General features: G+C 40.9%; 1 protein-coding gene across 2 annotated transcripts in view; it reads left to right on the forward strand.

Annotated features, from left to right (window-relative positions):
- PTPRG (protein tyrosine phosphatase receptor type G) overlaps positions 1 to 18729 on the forward strand; it is a 768800-nt gene extending 750071 nt beyond the window's left edge. For both annotated transcript variants that reach the window (XM_052648333.1, XM_052648342.1), the window contains 4 exons: positions 1471 to 1617; positions 2578 to 2720; positions 16916 to 17051; positions 17611 to 18729. In XM_052648333.1, the coding sequence (XP_052504293.1) occupies positions 1471 to 1617; positions 2578 to 2720; positions 16916 to 17051; positions 17611 to 17757 (573 nt within the window). In that variant the 3' untranslated portion in view covers positions 17758 to 18729. The remainder of the gene's footprint in view (positions 1 to 1470; positions 1618 to 2577; positions 2721 to 16915; positions 17052 to 17610) is intronic.
- The last annotated feature ends 966 nt before the right edge of the window (positions 18730 to 19695 follow it).

The raw sequence follows: 19695 nt of genomic DNA on the forward strand, positions 1-19695 counted from the left end.
CCTATGGACTGTAGCCAGCCAGGCTCCTCTGTGCAGGGGATTTCTCAGGCAAGAACACTGGAGTGGGTTGCCATTCCCTTCTCCAGGGGATCTTCCCAAACCAGGGATCAAACCCATGTTTCCTGCATTGCAAGTGTCTTCTTTACCACTCATCCACCAGGATACCTGTTAAAAGGGTCCTAATTCCATATCCTAGGGCACAGTGTATTAAAATCCAAGACAGTTACAGACTTCTTTTGTATAGACTAAACCCGATTGCTAATCTGTTTCCCCTTATGCTGAGCTTTAAAAATAAAAATGTACTTGGCAATAAGCTATATTGAAACTTGAAAGGGTGATAAGTCTTATTGGACTGTTGGCTCATTTCTAATGCAACAATGTAAGATTAAACAAAACCTTGCTTTGAACATTATTCAGAATTATTTCTGACTTCACTAGTATAGTGTCTAGGCTTTTTCAGGAAAATGCCCATAGAAATCTATATATTGCATGCAAACTATAATTTGCCATTTGAACTGATGAGAAAAAGGAGATGAGGCTCATCATAATGGTTGGATTTCTCAGTCTCCAACCTAGGCAACGGTTATCTTTTCCTTAGGCCTTCATAGTTTTCAGGGGAAGAATTCAAGTATCAAGCCTGAATATTGTATTAGTTTCAGATGTACAGCTTAGTGATTCAGTTATTTCTTCTGATTCTTTTCCATTACAGGTTATTACAAGATATTTGAATATTGCTTCCTGAGCTGTAAATTGTTACTGCTTATCTATTTTATGTACTGTAGTTTCTGTTACTGAATATTTATGTTTAATCTTAAAATAGATAAACATTTGAAGCTTGCCTGATTCAAGACTGAAGGACTTGAAGTCTTAACATTGACAGTTTAACTTCCCTTTAACAAAGCACCTTATACTTATAGCCAGCCTGCTTATTTATGGACCTGTCTGAGCTTTGTAGATGAAAACTGCCTTCCCTCACTGGTATATTAAGAAAAGTACATAAGATAATGTTTACAAAAAGTCTTTTGGAAAATGCTAGTCAACTGTAGAACTCTTAATAACATAATCCATAGAACAACTATTAGCATATCTTAATTGCACTAAGCCACTGTGAAATAATAAAATGGATAGGATAGGAGATCATATCTTCTTTTTTATTCTCACACTTACCATTACACAGCGTTTCTCAGCTAGGGGTTAGACATCCCCTACAGAAGGAGCCTTTTTGGTTGGTTGAGTAACACAGATGAGAGGTGCCAAAAAATAGTGATTGTGTTTTACAATAAAATACAATAACCACTGACCTCAGCATGATGCAATATGTGTATATCAATAATTTTATGAACCCAACTTAAAAGATGATCTGGGAATCATGGGAAATTGCAAACATAAGAAATTGGTAAGAAAATTCAAGAACGAATGGTTGACAGCCCTGCAGAAGAATTTTTTTCTTTTTTTCTTTGGTGCCTGTAGGCTGAAGATGAGTTTGTGTACTGGCCCAGTCGAGAAGAATCCATGAACTGTGAGGCCTTTACCGTTACCCTTATCAGCAAAGACAGACTGTGCCTCTCTAATGAAGAGCAAATTATCATCCATGACTTTATCCTTGAAGCTACACAGGTAACCTCAACCTCAGGTCCTTGGTAACAGCTGTACCGAGGTCCTGGGTGATTCTAAGTCACAGTGAAGTAATCTACCACCCTGAGGACAGGCCCAGGCAGGCGTCTTGAGTATGACCTAATTTTAAATGTGCACACTTCCTTTTTTGCTGCCATCAAGTATTTGCTTTTTCCAGGTGGAAGGATGAAATGTAGCAGTTCCTCGGATTGAGCATGCATACAAATAGGCTTGTTGACCTGATTATAAGAACAATATACTAGAGCTCTATAGTTACTTTGCCATCAGAAATGTAAGCCTTAGAATATAATATGTTGCAGGGGTGATAATATTAAGACTATACATTTAAAAAAATACACATTTTGATGAGTAATTAACTATCTTTCTATGGAGTGGTTAAGAGGGGAGTTATCTTATTTAGTAAATTAAATACTGATGTCCTTTCCCCTTCCTTGTTTTTATTTTTATAGATAAGATAGAATAGGATATAAAGTCTCTTATAGTTTGTTGTCCCTTAAAATGTTTGCCTGAACAGGATTCTATTTCACTGTGATACCCTCATTTGTTGCTTCCCTGGTGGCCTAGCAGTAAAGAATCTGCCTGCAGGACAGGAGACACAGATTCAATCACTGGGACAGGAAGCTCCCCTGGAGAAGGAAATGGCAACCCACTCCAGTATTCTTGCCTGGGAAATCCCATGGACAGAGGAGCAGGACTATAGTTCATGGCATCAGAAAGGATTCAGACACAACTGTAGCAACTACAGTACCACACCACCAACCTCGTTTGTTAACTGTCAGGCAGAGACCTCCCTAGTACTTTCCTCCTTAGAGCAGCTTGGGTCTCCTGGCAATCATGGCGTTCTTCAGTGGTCTGTACTATGTGCTAGCAAGTCCCAGTTGTTAAGACTGTAGATGGGGTGAAGTGAAGGGTGACCTGTGACTCGTGTCATGCTGGTTGCAGGATGACTATGTCCTCGAAGTCCGACATTTCCAGTGCCCCAAGTGGCCCAACCCAGACGCCCCCATCAGCAGTACTTTTGAGCTCATCAACGTCATCAAGGAAGAGGCCTTGACAAGGGACGGCCCCACCATTGTGCATGATGAGTATGTACCAGGTTTTTTCCATTTTCTTGTTGCACTGTGATAGGAGGAGGGAGGAGGGAGAGACTGACAAGCCCTCTCTCTGCGGGCGACAATTCCAGGGTATTTCTAATGTGCACATGTCGTGGTTTCTACTGGGTACATGCGGTTTCTAGTGTGCACCGGTGTAAAATGTTGTGCATTTTAGTTTGTCAGAGGCTTCAGGTTCTGCTATAGGGTTCATCTTTCTAGATAGTACTGTGTATTAGCCTACCGCAATATATCTGCATGCTTTCCTAGGTTTTCTGTTTCAGTAATGCAAACTAGACAGTAATGTACATGTTTACATTTATATTAATTTAATGTCATAGTTTATATTATCTTTAAATCCTTAGACTGATTTTCAACAAACACTAGGTAGAAAACCTTTTAAAATATGTTTAGTTGATTAGTAATCATAAAGTTAACTCTTAATAATATTTATAGTTTACATTGTGTTTTGAAGTTTACCGTCTCTGGTGGTTTAAAGGTAAAGCATGATTTGCTTCTAGCTCAAAGCTGCTAGGTGTCTGAATGGAGTTCAGACCCCACATACTCTCACTTTAATGAGAGGGACAGGGTCCTAGATATACCTAATGGTGTGTGAATATCTGGAGTCAGACTTCATAGCTGGGACTTGACCTGCCAGACAGTGGCAGATGGTTTCAAATCTCACAAGCTTCTAGCCCAGGTTCCACGGTAGGTGGCTTCCTTAGTCAGCACGTTGTTAGGCATTTTCTATTAAATTACCACCCCCTCTGCTAGAGTAGATACTAATATATTTCACAGTGAAGCTTATAAAATAAGCCTTTGCTTTGAACTGTTGCGGTCAGAGGAAATGAGACTTCTGCCGGAGGTCAGTACTGTCACCAGTTTGAAGCAAGCCACATGACTGGCTCTTTCCAAGGAGTCTGATGGTCTTTTTAAAATAGTGACTATTTCAGAATGTTAGCCTGCCTCTTAATTAGATTAAGAAGAACTAAGAGGCTACAGTCTATGGTGTCCCAAGAGTTGGACACAAGTTAGCAACTAAACCACCACCAGTAAGTAAGATCCCTGGAAATGTGACAACCAGCAGTAGTGTTTAAATGACACAGACAGCTTCAGAATAACTAGGTACCTGCTCCTAGTCTAAGCAACTGTAGGATATGCAGTTATAGCAGAAAGTGAGGACTGCTTCTTGAGTCTCCCTCCTCCCCACTAATCTGGGTTAGCTTTTCAAATACCTTCTGGATTTTACCAGCTTTTAGCAACTCAGACCAAATTCTGATGTTGCTGCCTGGTTTTGTTTTGGATTTTGCGGTACTAATAGTTCTCCAAGGATCTGCCCTTAACTCAGGAATGCAGCTGATCTTATATTGGAGAACGGAGAAAGGGGGAAAAAAGTACAATTTTAACAGAACTGTTTGATTCATTCATCCATATACAGCTTTGAGGTGGATTGTCTTATGCAGTGATTTTCACTTTACACTACATGCTGTATATGTTACCTCTGGACTTAATCAGATACAGCTTGTTCTTAGGTCTAAATAAGAAAAGAGCAAGTTAATCCTACACTAGTGCATCTTCACATGTTACGTAGGTGAGCTGGATGAAAAGCCCCTAACGATCAAGTGTTCATTCATTTACCCACCATCTTTAAGAGAGAAGTGAGTCCATTAAAATTATTTTTCTACATTACTTGAGCAAATTTGAAGTTTTTAAGTAGTTGCTAGCTCTAGTACATCACTCTGAATGCCAGTTACCTTTCAGTTTCCATCTTACCTTTTGCACCTCTAACTATCCCTTCCTGCTAGCCTACAGACACCTCAAGTCTAGTATCTGTAGGTCCAAACTCAGCCTCCCGTCCTGCTCCCATCCACTTAGTTGTACAAACCAGAAAGACATCAAAGTCCTTCTTTGTGCCTCCTCACCTCCATGTATCATTGGCCCCCAGAGCTTGCAGATGCTCCGCAGGCTTTCAGTACACTTTCCAAATCCTTCTGCAGCCTGGTTGAAGTCTACTCTGCCCCAGCTATCATCCCAGTCTTCCTGTCTTCTCATTCAACACACACCTCAAAAGGCACGCTCTTTGAAACTGTCTCTAATTCATCCCAGAGGTGATCATTCACAGACAACACATCTTTACCAGTACCATTCCTGTTTATCAGATCCGCTTTCACTGCTTGTTTACATGACTGTCAGCCCCACACTGCAGAGACCAGCAGTGTGAACTCATTTGTCCCATTCTCCATAGAGTGAAGTCCCATGCCTGACACACAGTGGGCAGTAGAAAAATACTGATATGAGTTGGTACCGTGTTTCAAGTTAGGATGACTTACCCATTATTCAGGATATGTGCTTATATATGAACTTTGCCCGGAGAGCCTTGTTTTTGTTTTGGTTATTGTTATTTTACCTGCTTACATTTATCTGTGGACTATAAAGCCAATTTACAAAGTTTTTAAAACCCTGTCAAAAAATAGGTGGGGGGAGGCTTGGAAAGGCCTGGGTGCTTCCACTGACCGAGAGTTAACTTCTAGCGCACAAACTCTGTGCTCTCTGCCTGGTCCTCACAGCTGTGTGCCAGGTGAATGGAGTTTCTAGATAAAACGATCTTTAGGAGTAAAACTTCCTCAACGAAAAGTACACTCATTCAGTTTGAGCCCAGGCATAGGTTAAAGGCAAACCGCTTTGTTCTCAGCTTCCTATGTTCTTCTGCTCAAGATAGTCCTATCCAGAGGCTGATCTGTATTAATCATTACTGTCAAATGGTAAACACACAGCCTATTTTCCTAAGAAGAGTGTGGAACACAGTCATGGTTCTTATACCGTTTTATGAGACAGTAGTAGCTTAGACCTTCACTTACAGAACCAAAAGGCTGGTTTCTTGTGTGAATCTACCACCCTGTTGCATGCCAGAGTAGGCTGATTTCATTCAGCAGTTCTCAGAGTGGGATCTGAGGGTCCCCGATTGGGAAGGGCGGCGGGATGGTCTCTTGGATCACCTTCCAGGTGATCCAGGCAGACACAACAGTTTTCAGAATAATACAAAGATACTGGTAGCCTTGTTCACTTTTATTCTGTCTTGAGTGTACAGAGGAGTTTCTCAGAGTGACCTGACCCAGGTGACATCCCCACTCTGACAGCGAAGGGAATGTGTGCTTGCATGGTGGTGTGTTTCAATGTTTTCTCAGCTCTAATGTCTGATACAGTAAAGACTGATAGCTAACAGCCAAATAAGAAAAAGCTCTTTTAGGGGGTTTTCAATAATTGTTAATTTTGACCTGAGATAGTCTATAGCAAATGCTTCTGAAATATATGGACTGCTTTCTGAACCAGCTGTTGTAAAGACACCCCCCTCAAGTTAGAACTAATTGAGTCCTTCTTTTAATCCTCGAAATCACCCCATGAGGGGAGTAATTTTAGGATCCACTCTTCCTGTGTGAGGAAATGAGAGCTGCAAAGGTAGGTCCTAGGGCCTGTGTGCACATGTATCTGGTTAGCAAGGATCAGAGCCAGCACCAGCTACTAATGTGTAAGGTCCACGGTAAGGTGAAAACATAGGACCCCCCTTGCTCAAAAATTATTACCAGTAAAGCACTTCCAGTTAAACAATTCTGTTTACCATCAAATCAAAAAGAATAAAATACCTAGGAATAAACCTACCTAAGGAGGCAAATTTAAGTGACTAGATGTGATAGAGTGCCTGATGAACTATGGAATGAGGTTCGTGACATTGTACAGGAGACAGGGATCAAGACCATCCCCATGGATATGAAATGCAAAAAAGCAAAATGGCTGTCTGGGGAGGACTTACAAACAGCTGTGAAAAGAGGAGACGTGAAAAGCAGAGGACAAAAGGAAAGATATACCCATTTGAATGCAGAGTTCCAAAGAATAGCAAGGAGAGATAAGAAAGCCTTCCTCAGCGATCAATGCAAGGAAATAGAGGAAAACAACAGAATGGGGAAGACTGGAGATCTCTTCAAGAAAGTTAGAGATACCAAGGGAACATTTCATGCAAACATGGGCTCAATAAAGGACAGAAATGGGATGGACCTAACAGAAGCAGAAGATATTAAGAAGAGGTGGCAAGAATACACAGAACTGTACAAAAAGGATCTTCATGACCAAGATAATCACAATGGTGTTATCACTCATCTAGAGCCAGACATCCTGGAATGTAAAGTCAAGTGGGCCTTAGAAAGCATCACTACAAACAAAGCCAGTGGAGGTGATGGAATTCCAGTTGAGCTCTTTCAAATCCTGAAAGATGATTCTTGAAAGTGCTGCACTCAATATGCTAGCTGAAAGGTCAGGGCAAGGCCAGGACGAAAGGTCAGGGCGAGGTCAGGACGAAAGGTCAGGGAAAGGTCAGGCGTGCTGAGGCATGCCCGGGCATGTCGGGACATGCCCCGGCAGAGGGCGCTGCAGACACACCCCGGAGACGGGCCGGCAACCAAGCTGACCAATCAGGAGCCGACACGAAGCCCTCGCCGTCCAATCAGGAACCGACACGGAGCCCTTGCACACCAATCACCGCTGAGCCCACGTTTTCTTCCTTATATGGGAGCCCCGGCCCGGGCTATAAAACCCCTTCCCCGCCCCTCACACCTCGCAGACTCCACAGACTCCCTTTACCCTGCAGACTCCCTTTGCTTCACAGACCCCCCCCGCCCTCGCTTTCCTGCTTACCCGCCCCCGGGAGTTCTGCCCGAGAGCGACCGCCCAATAAAAGGCCCTGTTCAACGGTCCATAGGGGTGGTTCCTTCTTCCCGCAGCGTTTCTTACACCAGCAAACTTGGAAAACTCAGCAGTGGCCACAGGACTGGAAAAGGTCAGTTTTCATTCCAATCCCAAAGAAAGGCAATGCCAAAGGATATTCAGACTACCGCACAACTGCAGTCATCTCTCACACCAGTAAAGTAATGCTCAAAATTCTCCAAGCCAGACTTCAGCAATACCTGAACTGTGAACTTCCAAATGTTCAAGCTGGTTTTAGAAAACGCAGAGGAACCAGAGATCAAATTGCCAACATCGGCTGGATCATGGAAAAAGCAAGAGTGTTCCAGAAAAACATCTATTTCTGCTTTATTGACTATGCCAAAGCCTTTGACTGTGTGGATCACAATAAACTTGGAAAATTCTGAAAGAGATGGGAACACCAGACCACCTGACCTGCCTCTTGAGAAACCTATATGTAGGTCAGGAAGCAACAGGAAAAGGAGTACGTCAAGGCTGTATATTGTCACCCTGCTTATGTAACTTATATGCAGAGTACATCCTGAGAAACGCTGGGCTTGAGGAAGCACAAGCTGGAATCAAGATTGCCAGGAGAAATTTCAATAACCTCAGATATGCAGATGACACTACCCTTATGGCAGAAAGTGAAGGGGAACTAAAAAACCTCTTGATGAAAGTGAAAGAGGAGAGCGAAAAAGTTGGCCTAAAGCTCACCATTCAGAAAACGAAGATCATGGCATCTGGTCCCATCACTTCATGGCAAATAGATAGGGAAACAGTGTCAGACTTTATTTTTGGGGGCTCCAAAATCACTGGAGATGGTGACTGTAGCCATGAAATTAAAAGACACTTACTCCTTGGGGTGGCTCAGAGGATAAACATCTGCTTGCATTGTGGGAGACCTGGGTTCAATCCCGGGGTCAGGAAGATCCCCTGGAGAAGGAAATGGCAACCCACTCCACTATTCTTGCCTGGAAAATCTCATGGATGGAGGAGCCTGGTAGGCTCCAGTCCATGGGGTTGCAAAGAGTCAGACACGACTGAGCAACTTCACTTTCACTCACTCCTTGGAAGGAAAGTTATGACCAACCTACATAGCATATTGAAAAGCAGAGACATTACTTTGCCAACAAAGATCCGTCTAGTCAAGGCTATGGTTTTTCCGGTGGTCATGTATGGATGTGAGAGTTGGACCGTGAAGAAAGCTGAGTGCTGAAGAATTGATGCTTTTGAACTGTGGCATTGGAGAATACTCTTGAGAGTCCCTTGGACTGCAAGGGGATCCAACCAGTCCATCCTAACGGAGATCAGTCCTGGGTGTTCACTGGAAGGACTGATGCTAAAGCTGAAACTCCAATACTTTGGACACCTCATGCAAAGAGTTGACTCATTGGAAAAGACTCTGATGCCGGGAGGGATTGGGGGCAGGAGGAGAAGGGGACGACAGAGGATGAGATGGCTGGATGGCATCACGGACTCGATGGACGTGAGTCTGAGTGAACTCCGGGAGTTGGTGATGGACAGGGAGGCCTGGTGTGCTGCGATTCATGGGGTCGCTAAGAGTCAGACACGACTGAGCAACTGAACTGAAGGAGGCAAAAGGCCTGCACTCTGAAAACTATTAAGAAAGAACTTAAAAACAATAGCAACAGATGGAGAGGGATAACAATATCGATGCTTCCAATCCAAGAACATGTTAAAATATACCACCCAGGTTAATCTACAGATTCGGTGACTCCCTATCAGATTACTAATGGCATTTTCATAGAACTAGAACAAGAGAGTTTTTAATTTGTATGGAAACACAGAAGATTCCAAATAACCAAAGCAAGCCTGAGAAAGAAAAAAGAAGCTGGAGGAATCAGGCTTCCTGACTTCAGACTATACTGCAAGCTACAGAAATATAGACCAATAGAACAGGATACAAAGTCCAGAAATAAACCCATGCACTTAAGGTCAGTTAACCTACAACAAAGGAGGCAAGAATATACAATGGAGCAAAAACAGTCTCTTCACTAAGTGGTGCTGGGAAAACTGGACACCTACATTTAAAAGAATGAAATCAGAACATTCTCTAATACCATACACACAGACATCACCAAATGATCAGTACCAAAATCAGACTGATTATATTCTTTGCAGTGAAAGATGGAGAAACTGTATACAGTCAGCAAAAACAAGACTGGGAACTGACTGTGGCTCAGATTATGAACTCCTTATTGCCAAATTCAGACTCAAATTGAAGAACATAGGGAAAACCACTAGGCCATTCAGGTCTGACCTAAATCAAATCTCTTAAGATTAGACATTGAAAAAGTGAAAGTTGCTCAGTCATGTCGAACTTCGCAACTCCATGAACTGTACAGTCCATGGAATTCTCCAGGCCAGAATACTGGAGTGGGTAGCCTATCCCTTCTCCAGGGGATCTTCCTGACCCAGGGATCAAACTCGGGGCTCCTGCATTGCAGGTGGATTCTTTACAGGTGAGCTACCAGGGAAACCCAATGATTATATAGTGGAAGTGACAAATAGAATCAAGGGATTAGATCTGACAAATTGCCAGAAGAACCATGGACAGAGGTTCATAACATTGTACAGGAGGTAGTGATCAAAACCTTTCCCAAGAAAAAGAAATGCGAAAAGGCAAAATGGTTGTCTGAGGAGGTTTACAAATAGATGAGAAGAGAAACAGTCATGTGTAAATGTGACAGCTGGACCATAAAGAAGGCTGAGCGCCAAAGTAGTGATGCTTTTGAACTGTGGTTTTGGAGTAGACTCTCAAGAGTCCCTTTCACTACAAGATCAAACCAGTCAATCCTAAAGGTAACCAACCCTGAATATTCTTTGGAAGGACTGATGCTGAAGCTCCAATACTTTGGCCACCTGATGCAAAGAGCCAACTCATTTGAAAAGACCCTCGTGCTGGGAACGATTGAAGGCAGGAGAAGGAGGGAACGATAGAGGACGAGATGGTTGGATGGCGTCACCGACTCGATGGACATGAGTCTGAACAAACTCTGGGAGACAGTGAAGGACAGGGAAGCCTGGCTGCTCCAGCCCATGGGTCACAAAGAGTCGGACATGACTGAGCAGCTTGAACAACAGCTAACACCATACACAAAAATAACCCTAAACGAATTAAAAACCTAAAGGCAAGACCAGACTCTGTGAAGTTCTTAGAAGAAAACATAGAACACCACTCAGAGAACAACACTGACGTAAGTCACAGCACTATCTGTTTTGATCCATCTCCTATATAATGGAAATAAGAAACACATGAGACCTAATTAAACTCAAAAGCTTTTCCACAAACAAAGGAAACCACAGACAACAAAAAGACAGCCCCCAGAATGGGAGAAAATACTTGCCAACTCTGTAACCAGCTAGGAATTAGTCTTCAAAATATACACACAGCTCATGCAGCTCAACATCCTAAAACAAACAACCCAGACAAAAAGTGGGAGAAGACGTAAATAGACATTTCTCAAAGGAGACATACAGATGACCAGCAGACACATGGAAAGATGCTCAGCACCGCTCATTATTAGAGAAATGCAAATCAAAGGCACAGTTAGGCAGATCTCACGCCAGTCAGAATAACTTGCCTTTATTTTCTCATCCACTTCCAAAAGTCTTACAGGCTTGAGTTGCCATTATTCCAGGATTAAAGTATATTCAAGCTTTAACTCTGTTTTCCTTCCTGCCGTAATGATTTTGAAAGGAAGCTTCACTTCCTTCATAGTGACAGGGTTTTTACCCCTGCATTGCCATCTTGGTTATGATTTTTAAAACATCGCATAAGCAAAACAACAATAATGGTAATTATACGAAGTAGTTGCTTTCAGCAATAATTATATGAAGTAGTAAAAAGTGTAATTAAGTGGCAAAAGGCCATAGGTATTATACATACTGATGATAGAAGGAACCCCAGTGTCTCTTCAAATGAATATAGACAGAGCCACTTAAAAATATTACTGTATATTGGGAAATTGCTTTCAATTGTTTGAAGCATTGACAGAGGAAGATGAGAATACATTGTAACAGCTAAGAGTTAAAGCACTGTTACTCTCAAGGGGGCCCTTTGAGAAAGTGGCAAACTACCAAACCAGTGAATTTATATACTATTCTTGTATTAGCTAAGTTATAAATTACCTGTGTTGCTTTTCCACCAAGTCTCTGTAATGTGAAGTGCAAATGCATGAGACTTGACAAACCTCCTTTAATCCTGCTGAATTCCTAAACTTCTAAAAGAGAATGGCCTTTTTCAGTCTTTCAAGACTGATACTTCAAAGTATCTGTGCATTTGATTTGATTTGACCTAGTTTCTAGTCATGTTTAAAGTCTTATTTTGTAGGACTTTCCTTTTATTTAGATACTTATTTAAGAGTGGCTAAGTATTAAGGAAAGACAACCCAGGCAAAGGGCAGAGTAATCCCACATGGAGTGCACACTGCATAATAAAGCACGTAATACCTGACTTTCCTAACTGATGGCTGAGGTTAGCTCGAAAGGGAGAAGGAAAAAAGATCCTAACAGTTTCACTAGAACAAATTAAGCAGAGATTAAAAGGTTAAACGTTGAAAAACATTAATACAAATGATTGGGGTGGAGGAGGTGGGAAATCCTAGCTATGCTACAATGAGAAGGTAAACTCAGTTCATTTTAGAATCTGAAGAAAGACAACATAATGAACAAGAAAAAATAATACAGTGAATCAGAGTTAAAAGAGCAGTCATCATTCTAAAGATTTAATGAAATGAATCAGAAACACTGATTATGAAATTGGAACAAATTAGAGGCTAATAAATGGAAAGGATAAGAGACGGGCTAGTAGTAGAATGGACAAAACTGCAATTAGACTCAGATATGGAAGTCAGATACAGAAGTTCTGACATCGATCTAAGGGATGATCTATGGAGAGATAGATGAACGAGGAAGAAAAAAGCTGAGAAGAAATCATGGCCTGAAGATTCTGTAATAACTGAATAAAGGGATGAGATATTAAAATGAATTATCAGGATACAAGGATACAAAGAATAGTAACATTCAGAGAAAAGATCTGAAAACCACAGTTAACAAGGCTGGTCCAGTAGTGGCCTATAACGGTATGTGCCCCCATCAACAGAGGAATGGATAAAGTGGGACACATCCACAGTGGAATACTACACCTGCATTAAAAAGAGTGAAACAGTGTCATTGCAGCAAGATGGATGGACCTAGAGAACACCATACTAAGTGAAGTAAGTCAGAGAAAGACAGATACCATATGGCATCACTTATCTGTGGGATTTAAAATACGGCGCAGATGCACCTACCTGCAAAGCAGAAGCAGACTCACACATACAGAGGTCAGACATGTGCTCGTGAAGCGGGAGAAGGGGCGTGGGGGGTAGATGGGGAGCTTGGGGTCTGTGGATGCAACCTATTATACAGAGGACAGAGAAACCACATGGTCCTATTGTATATTCCACAGGGGGCTTTCTGGCATAAACTCTCATCGAAAAGAGTAGAAAAAAAAGAATGTATACATGTGTTGAACGGTCACGTTGCTATACAGCCGAGATTGTCACATTATAAGTCAACTATATTTCTAAAGTTCTATTTTTTTAATGTAAACATTTCTAAATTAAATACATAAATGTTAAAGTCTGTACCCAAGAGAAGGACATTCCAAGTATAGGGGCGAGAAAGACAAAAGCAGGGACAGTGGAAGAAACGCCGTATATAGTTGAGGAGCTACTAGTAGTTCAGACTGGGGGGAGTAAAGACTGCTTAAACACCTCGACCATCACTGAGAATCTCGTCAGATGATGAGTCACATTTAAACTTCATTGGATTTTGAACTTACAGTAGTTGTTACTTTAAGCTGGAATAAGGGTCCAGGCTACGGTCCATTACTCAGACTCAGTACTGCCCCACGTTGACCATGGAGTCAAATTGATGACCAATTTTTAACACAGAGGCTCTGATAGTTACTTTCAAAACCTAACAGGATTCACACTCAGAGGGGGAAAAAAATGTATGTATCTATATATACATATATATATCCATATATTGGAGAAAATATTAAAAAAAGAACAACTAAGCTTTCAACTGGAGAACCCAGAAAAAGAACTAAATAAATCCACAAAATGTACTAAGAAGAGCAAATAGTAATGAAATGGAGGCAAGGATGAAAGTGAAAGTGAAGTCATGCCCGACTCTCTGCGGCCCCATGGACTGTAGCCCACCAGACTCCTCCATCCATGGAATTTTCCAGGCAAGAGTACTGGAGTGGGTTGCCATTTCCTTCTCCAGGGGATCTTCCTGACCCACGGATCAAACCTGGGTCTCCCGCAATGCAGGCAGATGCTTTACCATTTGAGCCACCCGGGAAGCAGATCAACTTTATTGCTTAAATTTTATTAACAAGAGATACAACTCTGGAAAATGGTGAAAAAAGCAGAGAAGGCATAATTTACCATTGGGGAAGGAAAAAAAGTCTCCCACTTAACCTGTAGTCCTCAAATGTTTTAAAAATTGTTAACTGTGATAAGATGATGTTTATTTTTAAAGTCCATATCTTTTGGAATTTTACACTGATTTATTAATGGATAAAAAATCTGGGGTTTGCTTCAAAACACGTGTGGCGGAAATAGGCATGAAACGCAAGCAGCTGCAAGCTGATGATTGTTGTAGTTTAGTGACAGAGCCATGAGGGTTACTATACTTTGTATTTTGCTAACAGGTTAAAAATCATATAAATGTTTTAAAAGAAATGAAATAAACATTTTAAACTATTTATAGTGCTATACCAATAAATTGTTAAGCCTACCTAATCATAATAAACAATACTTAGGGAACATATGGTACTTACCAGTCTCTGATCTGAGCCCCCAATGTGTATCAGCCGCAGCAAAAAAAATCTCGTCTCCCAAGCTATGACCCCAGTTACTTACCTGGATGTACATTGTTTATTCAACCTCAAAATGGGGATGTTAATAGTACCTGGATTTTTCTGAGGATTAAAATCATTGGCACATGTAAAGTACTTACAAGCCTGGTATTTACAGTTTTCAACCTGTCTAGGCCCACTGCGTTTTGACCAGGCTACACTTGTAGCACACAGAGAAAACATGTAATGTCACCTTGATTAAGAAAACAGACAAAGCTAACACCAGAATGGAAGGGAACAGTGTAAGCCATTGTTACTTACTTGAATACAGGTACAAAGATCTGAAGAAAATGCTGTCAAATAAAACCCAGTGTGTTATATTGAAAGAATTACATACATCATTTAAAAAGATTTCTCCCAGAAATACAGAGCTAGTTAAATGGTACCAAAAAACTGTTCTCAGTGAATTCAGGACTTTAGGAACTTTTTTTATAGATGTTTGAAAACATACAATAAAATGACACGCATTCATTATCCCCATCCCCAAAAGAAAACACTCTTAAGCAAACTTAAAGTCAAAAGCATTCTCTTTAACTTGTTAAATGTTATTTCTCAGATGCCTATAGAAATACTTTTATTTATTATTAAGAAAGTAGATGCTTTACCATAACACAATATGGTAACTCTTCACAGTGTCAGAATGGAAGACTATTGATATCCTATCCAAAGCAGTAAAAGCAAAAGATGTAAGAGGTATAAAAGAAAGACATAATTGGCATTATTGGCGGATGATGGTGTAGCCAACTAACCTAGAGAATCCACAGATTGTTAGAACTTAAAAAAAGTTCTAGAATCTACAGATTATTAGAACTTAAAAAAAAGTTCTACGTGGCTGAATACAAGTTCACCATGTGAAAAATCAATAACTTCCCTATATATAGCCACTGAAACCAAACACTGATGTCCTAAAGAGAGGCCATTCTTTGGAATAACAGGAACTACCTAGGAATCACCCTAAAATGACATTGGGGAAGACTATACAGAAAACTGGACTTTCCTGGTGGCTCAGTGGTAAAGAACCTGCCTGCCAGTGTAGGCGACGCCAGAGACGGGGGTTTGATCGCTGGGTCAGAAAGATCCCCTGAAGAAGGAAATGGCAGTATTCTTGCCTGGAGAATCCCATGGATGGAAGAGCCTGGTCAACTATAATCCATGGGGTCCCAAAAGAGTCAGACACGACTTAGCAACTAAACAACAATATGCAGAAAACTGTAAAATCTAACTGAAAACTATAAAAGACCTGAGCAAATGGAAAGAAAGGTATCTTCATGAACAGAAAAGCTCAAAAAGAGGTTTATTTCCTCAGATCTACTTAAGATATTCAGTGCAGCCTAACCAAAATCCCAACAACTGTTTATATTCCTTGACAGTCCAGTATCAGTTAATATAAGGTAGAATGGGATGAGGTAGGAGGGTAGACATGGAAATGAGTGTACAAGTGAAAAATGCAAATACATATGTCTGAAGCCCTAAAAGTGAAACAGTAACTGTACTGCTAGCAGCCAAGACTATTGTATAAACCTGCTTCATCAAGTGTCAAGACTACTAAAAACCTAAGGGAATTTAAGCAACTGTGGGGAAATACAGTATCAAAAGACAGACAAGCAGATTAAAGGGCCAAACCAGAGAGTTCAGAAATACGCCTGTGTATATGAAAATTTGGCAAATTATTAAAAAGGCAGCCTAAATCAATGAGGAAAGAGGAGACTGTTCACTATAACATGCTGGCACCAGTGGTTATCTGTTGGAAAAATGACTAAAATGAGACCCCTGCCTTACATCAAAATAAGAATAAGATTCCAATGAATTCAACAATTAAATGTAATGAGGTAGAAAATTTTAGGAGAATATTTCTTAAATACCGGGGTCAAGAAAGCATTTTGAAATGGCCTGATGAAAATACCTGCTACCCTTTCTAAGCCTTTTTCGTGCCTGTGTGTGAAGCAAACAGAAACATATTTTTCCAAGAGTTTTATAGAAGGTGGTCATACTTGGAAAGTTCCACTTCCATGCCAGAAATAATTACTAAATATGAAACTCACTGTGAAAATTTTCTGACTGCCTTTTGGGCCATAGATTTCCATTTTTATTCAGATTCTGAAAGTTCAGTTTAGCCATTTGGAATTTAAAAAATAATTTTTTTCCAGAGCTTTTTGCCTCTTTCTACTTATCTCATAGCCTCCAGTTAAAATCCTCATATTATTTTTCCTATCATATCACCTAACTCCTCCCTCACGTCAAATCTTCTTATTGCCCTCGCAAGTCTAATTTTGAACTTTTCAAACTAGCCATCAAGTGAAACAACTGATAAACCAGTCTCAAAAGAGGCCACGTTATGAACAAGTGTCACCTTTATGCTAACCTTAAAATCTCTTGTCAGCATTTCATTCATTTTTGTGTTCTAGAATAGGTATCAATACAGGCTCCCTAGCGTCTACAGAAATACGTGATGGTGACTTCATTCCAGTATATTCAGTCTTTTAGTGATTCTGCAATAGCTTTTTCTTTTGTTGCCCCCAAGGTATGGCGCGGTTTCAGCAGGAATGCTGTGTGCTCTTACCACCTTGTCCCAGCAACTGGAGAATGAAAATGCCGTGGATGTTTTCCAGGTTGCAAAAATGATCAATCTGATGAGGCCTGGAGTATTTACAGACATTGTAAGTACTGTGCTTATTTGCAAAACCTGTACAACATCAGTTGAAACTCAGCCTCATCCTGTACAACAGTAGTTCTCAATGGGGGTGAGGGTGGAGTAATTTTGCCCCCTAGGGGATGTTGGGCAATGTCGGAGACCCTTTTTATGATCACCACTGGGGATGGGGTTAAGTGAGTGGAGCCCAGGGACATTGTTAAACATACCACAACACCTGAGATGGCCCTCTGCAATAAAGGATTCTCTGGCCCACATGTCAGAACTGCTGAGCAAACAAACTCTGCTTTCTAGAGTATGTCGTGTTTTCTGAAGATAAAGTACAGATTTCTTATTATCTTAGTGGACCATTCCAAGGTAAGAGATGCAAAGGACACAAAGCAGGTGTCGGTTTTGATCATAACAGATTCCACAGATGATTGTGTAAGTTTCTTCAGGAGCATAGACATATATTCCCATGTCTCTAGTGTATTTTTCAGTTAGATTTTTAATCAGTACTTTTACCTGCAGTGAAATGAGATGAAGCTGTTCTTCAGCTCCAAAACCATCTTCCTCTCGTTTTCCAGGAACAGTACCAGTTTGTCTACAAAGCGATGCTCAGCTTGGTCAGCACTAAAGAGAATGGAAATGGCCCCATGACAGTGGACAGAAACGGCGCCGCTCTCACTGCGGACGAGTCGGACCCTGCCGAGAGCATGGAGTCGCTGGTGTGACTGGAATCGTGAAAGAGTGCTTCATTTGTAAACCTTCTGAAGACTGAGAACTTTCTTGAGGCCTTTTTTTTGCCAGACTCTAGGTCTAGGTTATATGATAACCCAGTTACTTTTTTACACTGATAAAAGTTTTGATATTTATTTTTTGCCATTTTATGTCTTAATGGTATCCTACTGAGCATTTGCACCTCTGTTCATTTCCCACAGTGAAACGCGGTTTTTCCTAGTTTGCACTATCTGATCAGTGTTAACTGCCTATAATCTGATACTACAGCAAACCCTGATGTGACATTCCACGACACCATACATGCTACTTTTTAATTCAGTATAGTGAAGGTCTTTGTTATGACAGTGACTCTTAATTTTTTTTTTTTTAATTATTACTCTTGCTAAAGCAGCTGCATCCTCCTAGCAGGCAATGCTGTCCTTTTCCTCAATCCTCTCCTATTTTTTAAGACACTGCTCAGTACTTCTGTATGCCTTCTGGGTTTTAATGGAGTGGATGAGCGCTGTTTTCTTTTAAAGAATAGCGGCGGGGGGGCTACTCTGAAGGCCTGTCCATGTCATGGCCTTGAGAGAGTCCCATTTGTGATGATGAAGGTGTCCATTAAGAAACAAGAAGGTTGAAGAGTCATCTGATGTGAACATCACTTCCTAGTTTCAAAGTTATATTCCTAGCTTTAAAAAATGCCCAACTGTGTCAAAATAAAGGATATCTCTGTATTACAGTTTTCACAGTAGCTATGTGGACAGTGTGTGTTATTTCCATTTGACTCTCTGAAATAGTTGCATCCCTGCCCCCCAAATCAGGGCCATCTTTTACAAAAGAGAGATGGCAATATTTTACATAACTCCAGTAATGAAATCCTTTAGTGAGTCTTCATTAATGCTTCATGGTTTATAATTTCATACCTCTTGGCAGGTGGAATAATGCAAATCTTGGCAGGTGTATAATTTTGAAAGTAGTCCTAATATTCCTATTACTCATATAGCAATCTAATAAAAACTACCTATAGAGTTAACATTTTTACATTCTTTTCTTTCCTTTCTTTTTGGCCAAATAGTTCATGATAAAGCTCGTTAACTACATGTATTCTTCTACTTAAGCTGAAAATATTGTATTAATTAATTAGCAAAAAGTCTTGGGACTATCTAGGTTCCTCCACATGGAGAAATCTGATGTGGAGAGAGAGAATTAGAATCTTGAGTGAAAGGTAACAGTGATATTTTCAAAGAGTTCTTAACAGTAGGAGACAGCTTTGTATGCTTTTGTGTATTTTAGCCTCAAAAACAGGTCACTTCAGTAAAAGAGACTGCTCATAGGGACACAGAGCCCAAGGAGGCAATTTCCCAGAGCCACATTCACCCTGCCATCCATCATGGGGAAATCAGGAGCATTCACAAGAAATTTCAGTTCAGCAAGTTAGAAACATAAGCTACTTACTGAGATCTGTTTCTTCTGGTGCATATTTGCTTTTGACGGGTGACTTCTGTCAGAAGTTAAGCCATCACCAGGACTCAGCCTGGGAAGAGGAAAAGGGTTTTGGTTAAGTTTTTTATGTCAATAAACATCAACCAACAGGTCACACTGGCTGTGACCATACTTTCTGGCTAGGCATTAAAACGTCCGTGATAAGCAGCACGGAGACTCTGTTTGTCCTGAGTTGATTTTCTATGAAGTTTGTCAGAGCAGAGCTCAAAGGACCAAAGCTGCTGAGGCCTCCTGGCCTGGGATTTCTAACACACGGGCCAGGTCAACCAAGTTTTCATAAACAACATAACTTGCCAGGATTCATCTCATCTTCTCATCGCGCAGATTTAGCCACACAGGGTAGTCCACTATTCACGGACTGTGAGCGCTTGCTTGAGAAAATGTGAACAGGAGAGCCCAACCGTGAGTGGTGGAGAACACAGACTCGTTCACCGTCCCTCCACTCC

Source organism: Budorcas taxicolor, chromosome 1 (assembly GCF_023091745.1).
Source record: "Budorcas taxicolor isolate Tak-1 chromosome 1, Takin1.1, whole genome shotgun sequence".
In the NCBI taxonomy this organism is placed as follows: Eukaryota; Metazoa; Chordata; class Mammalia; order Artiodactyla; family Bovidae; genus Budorcas; species Budorcas taxicolor.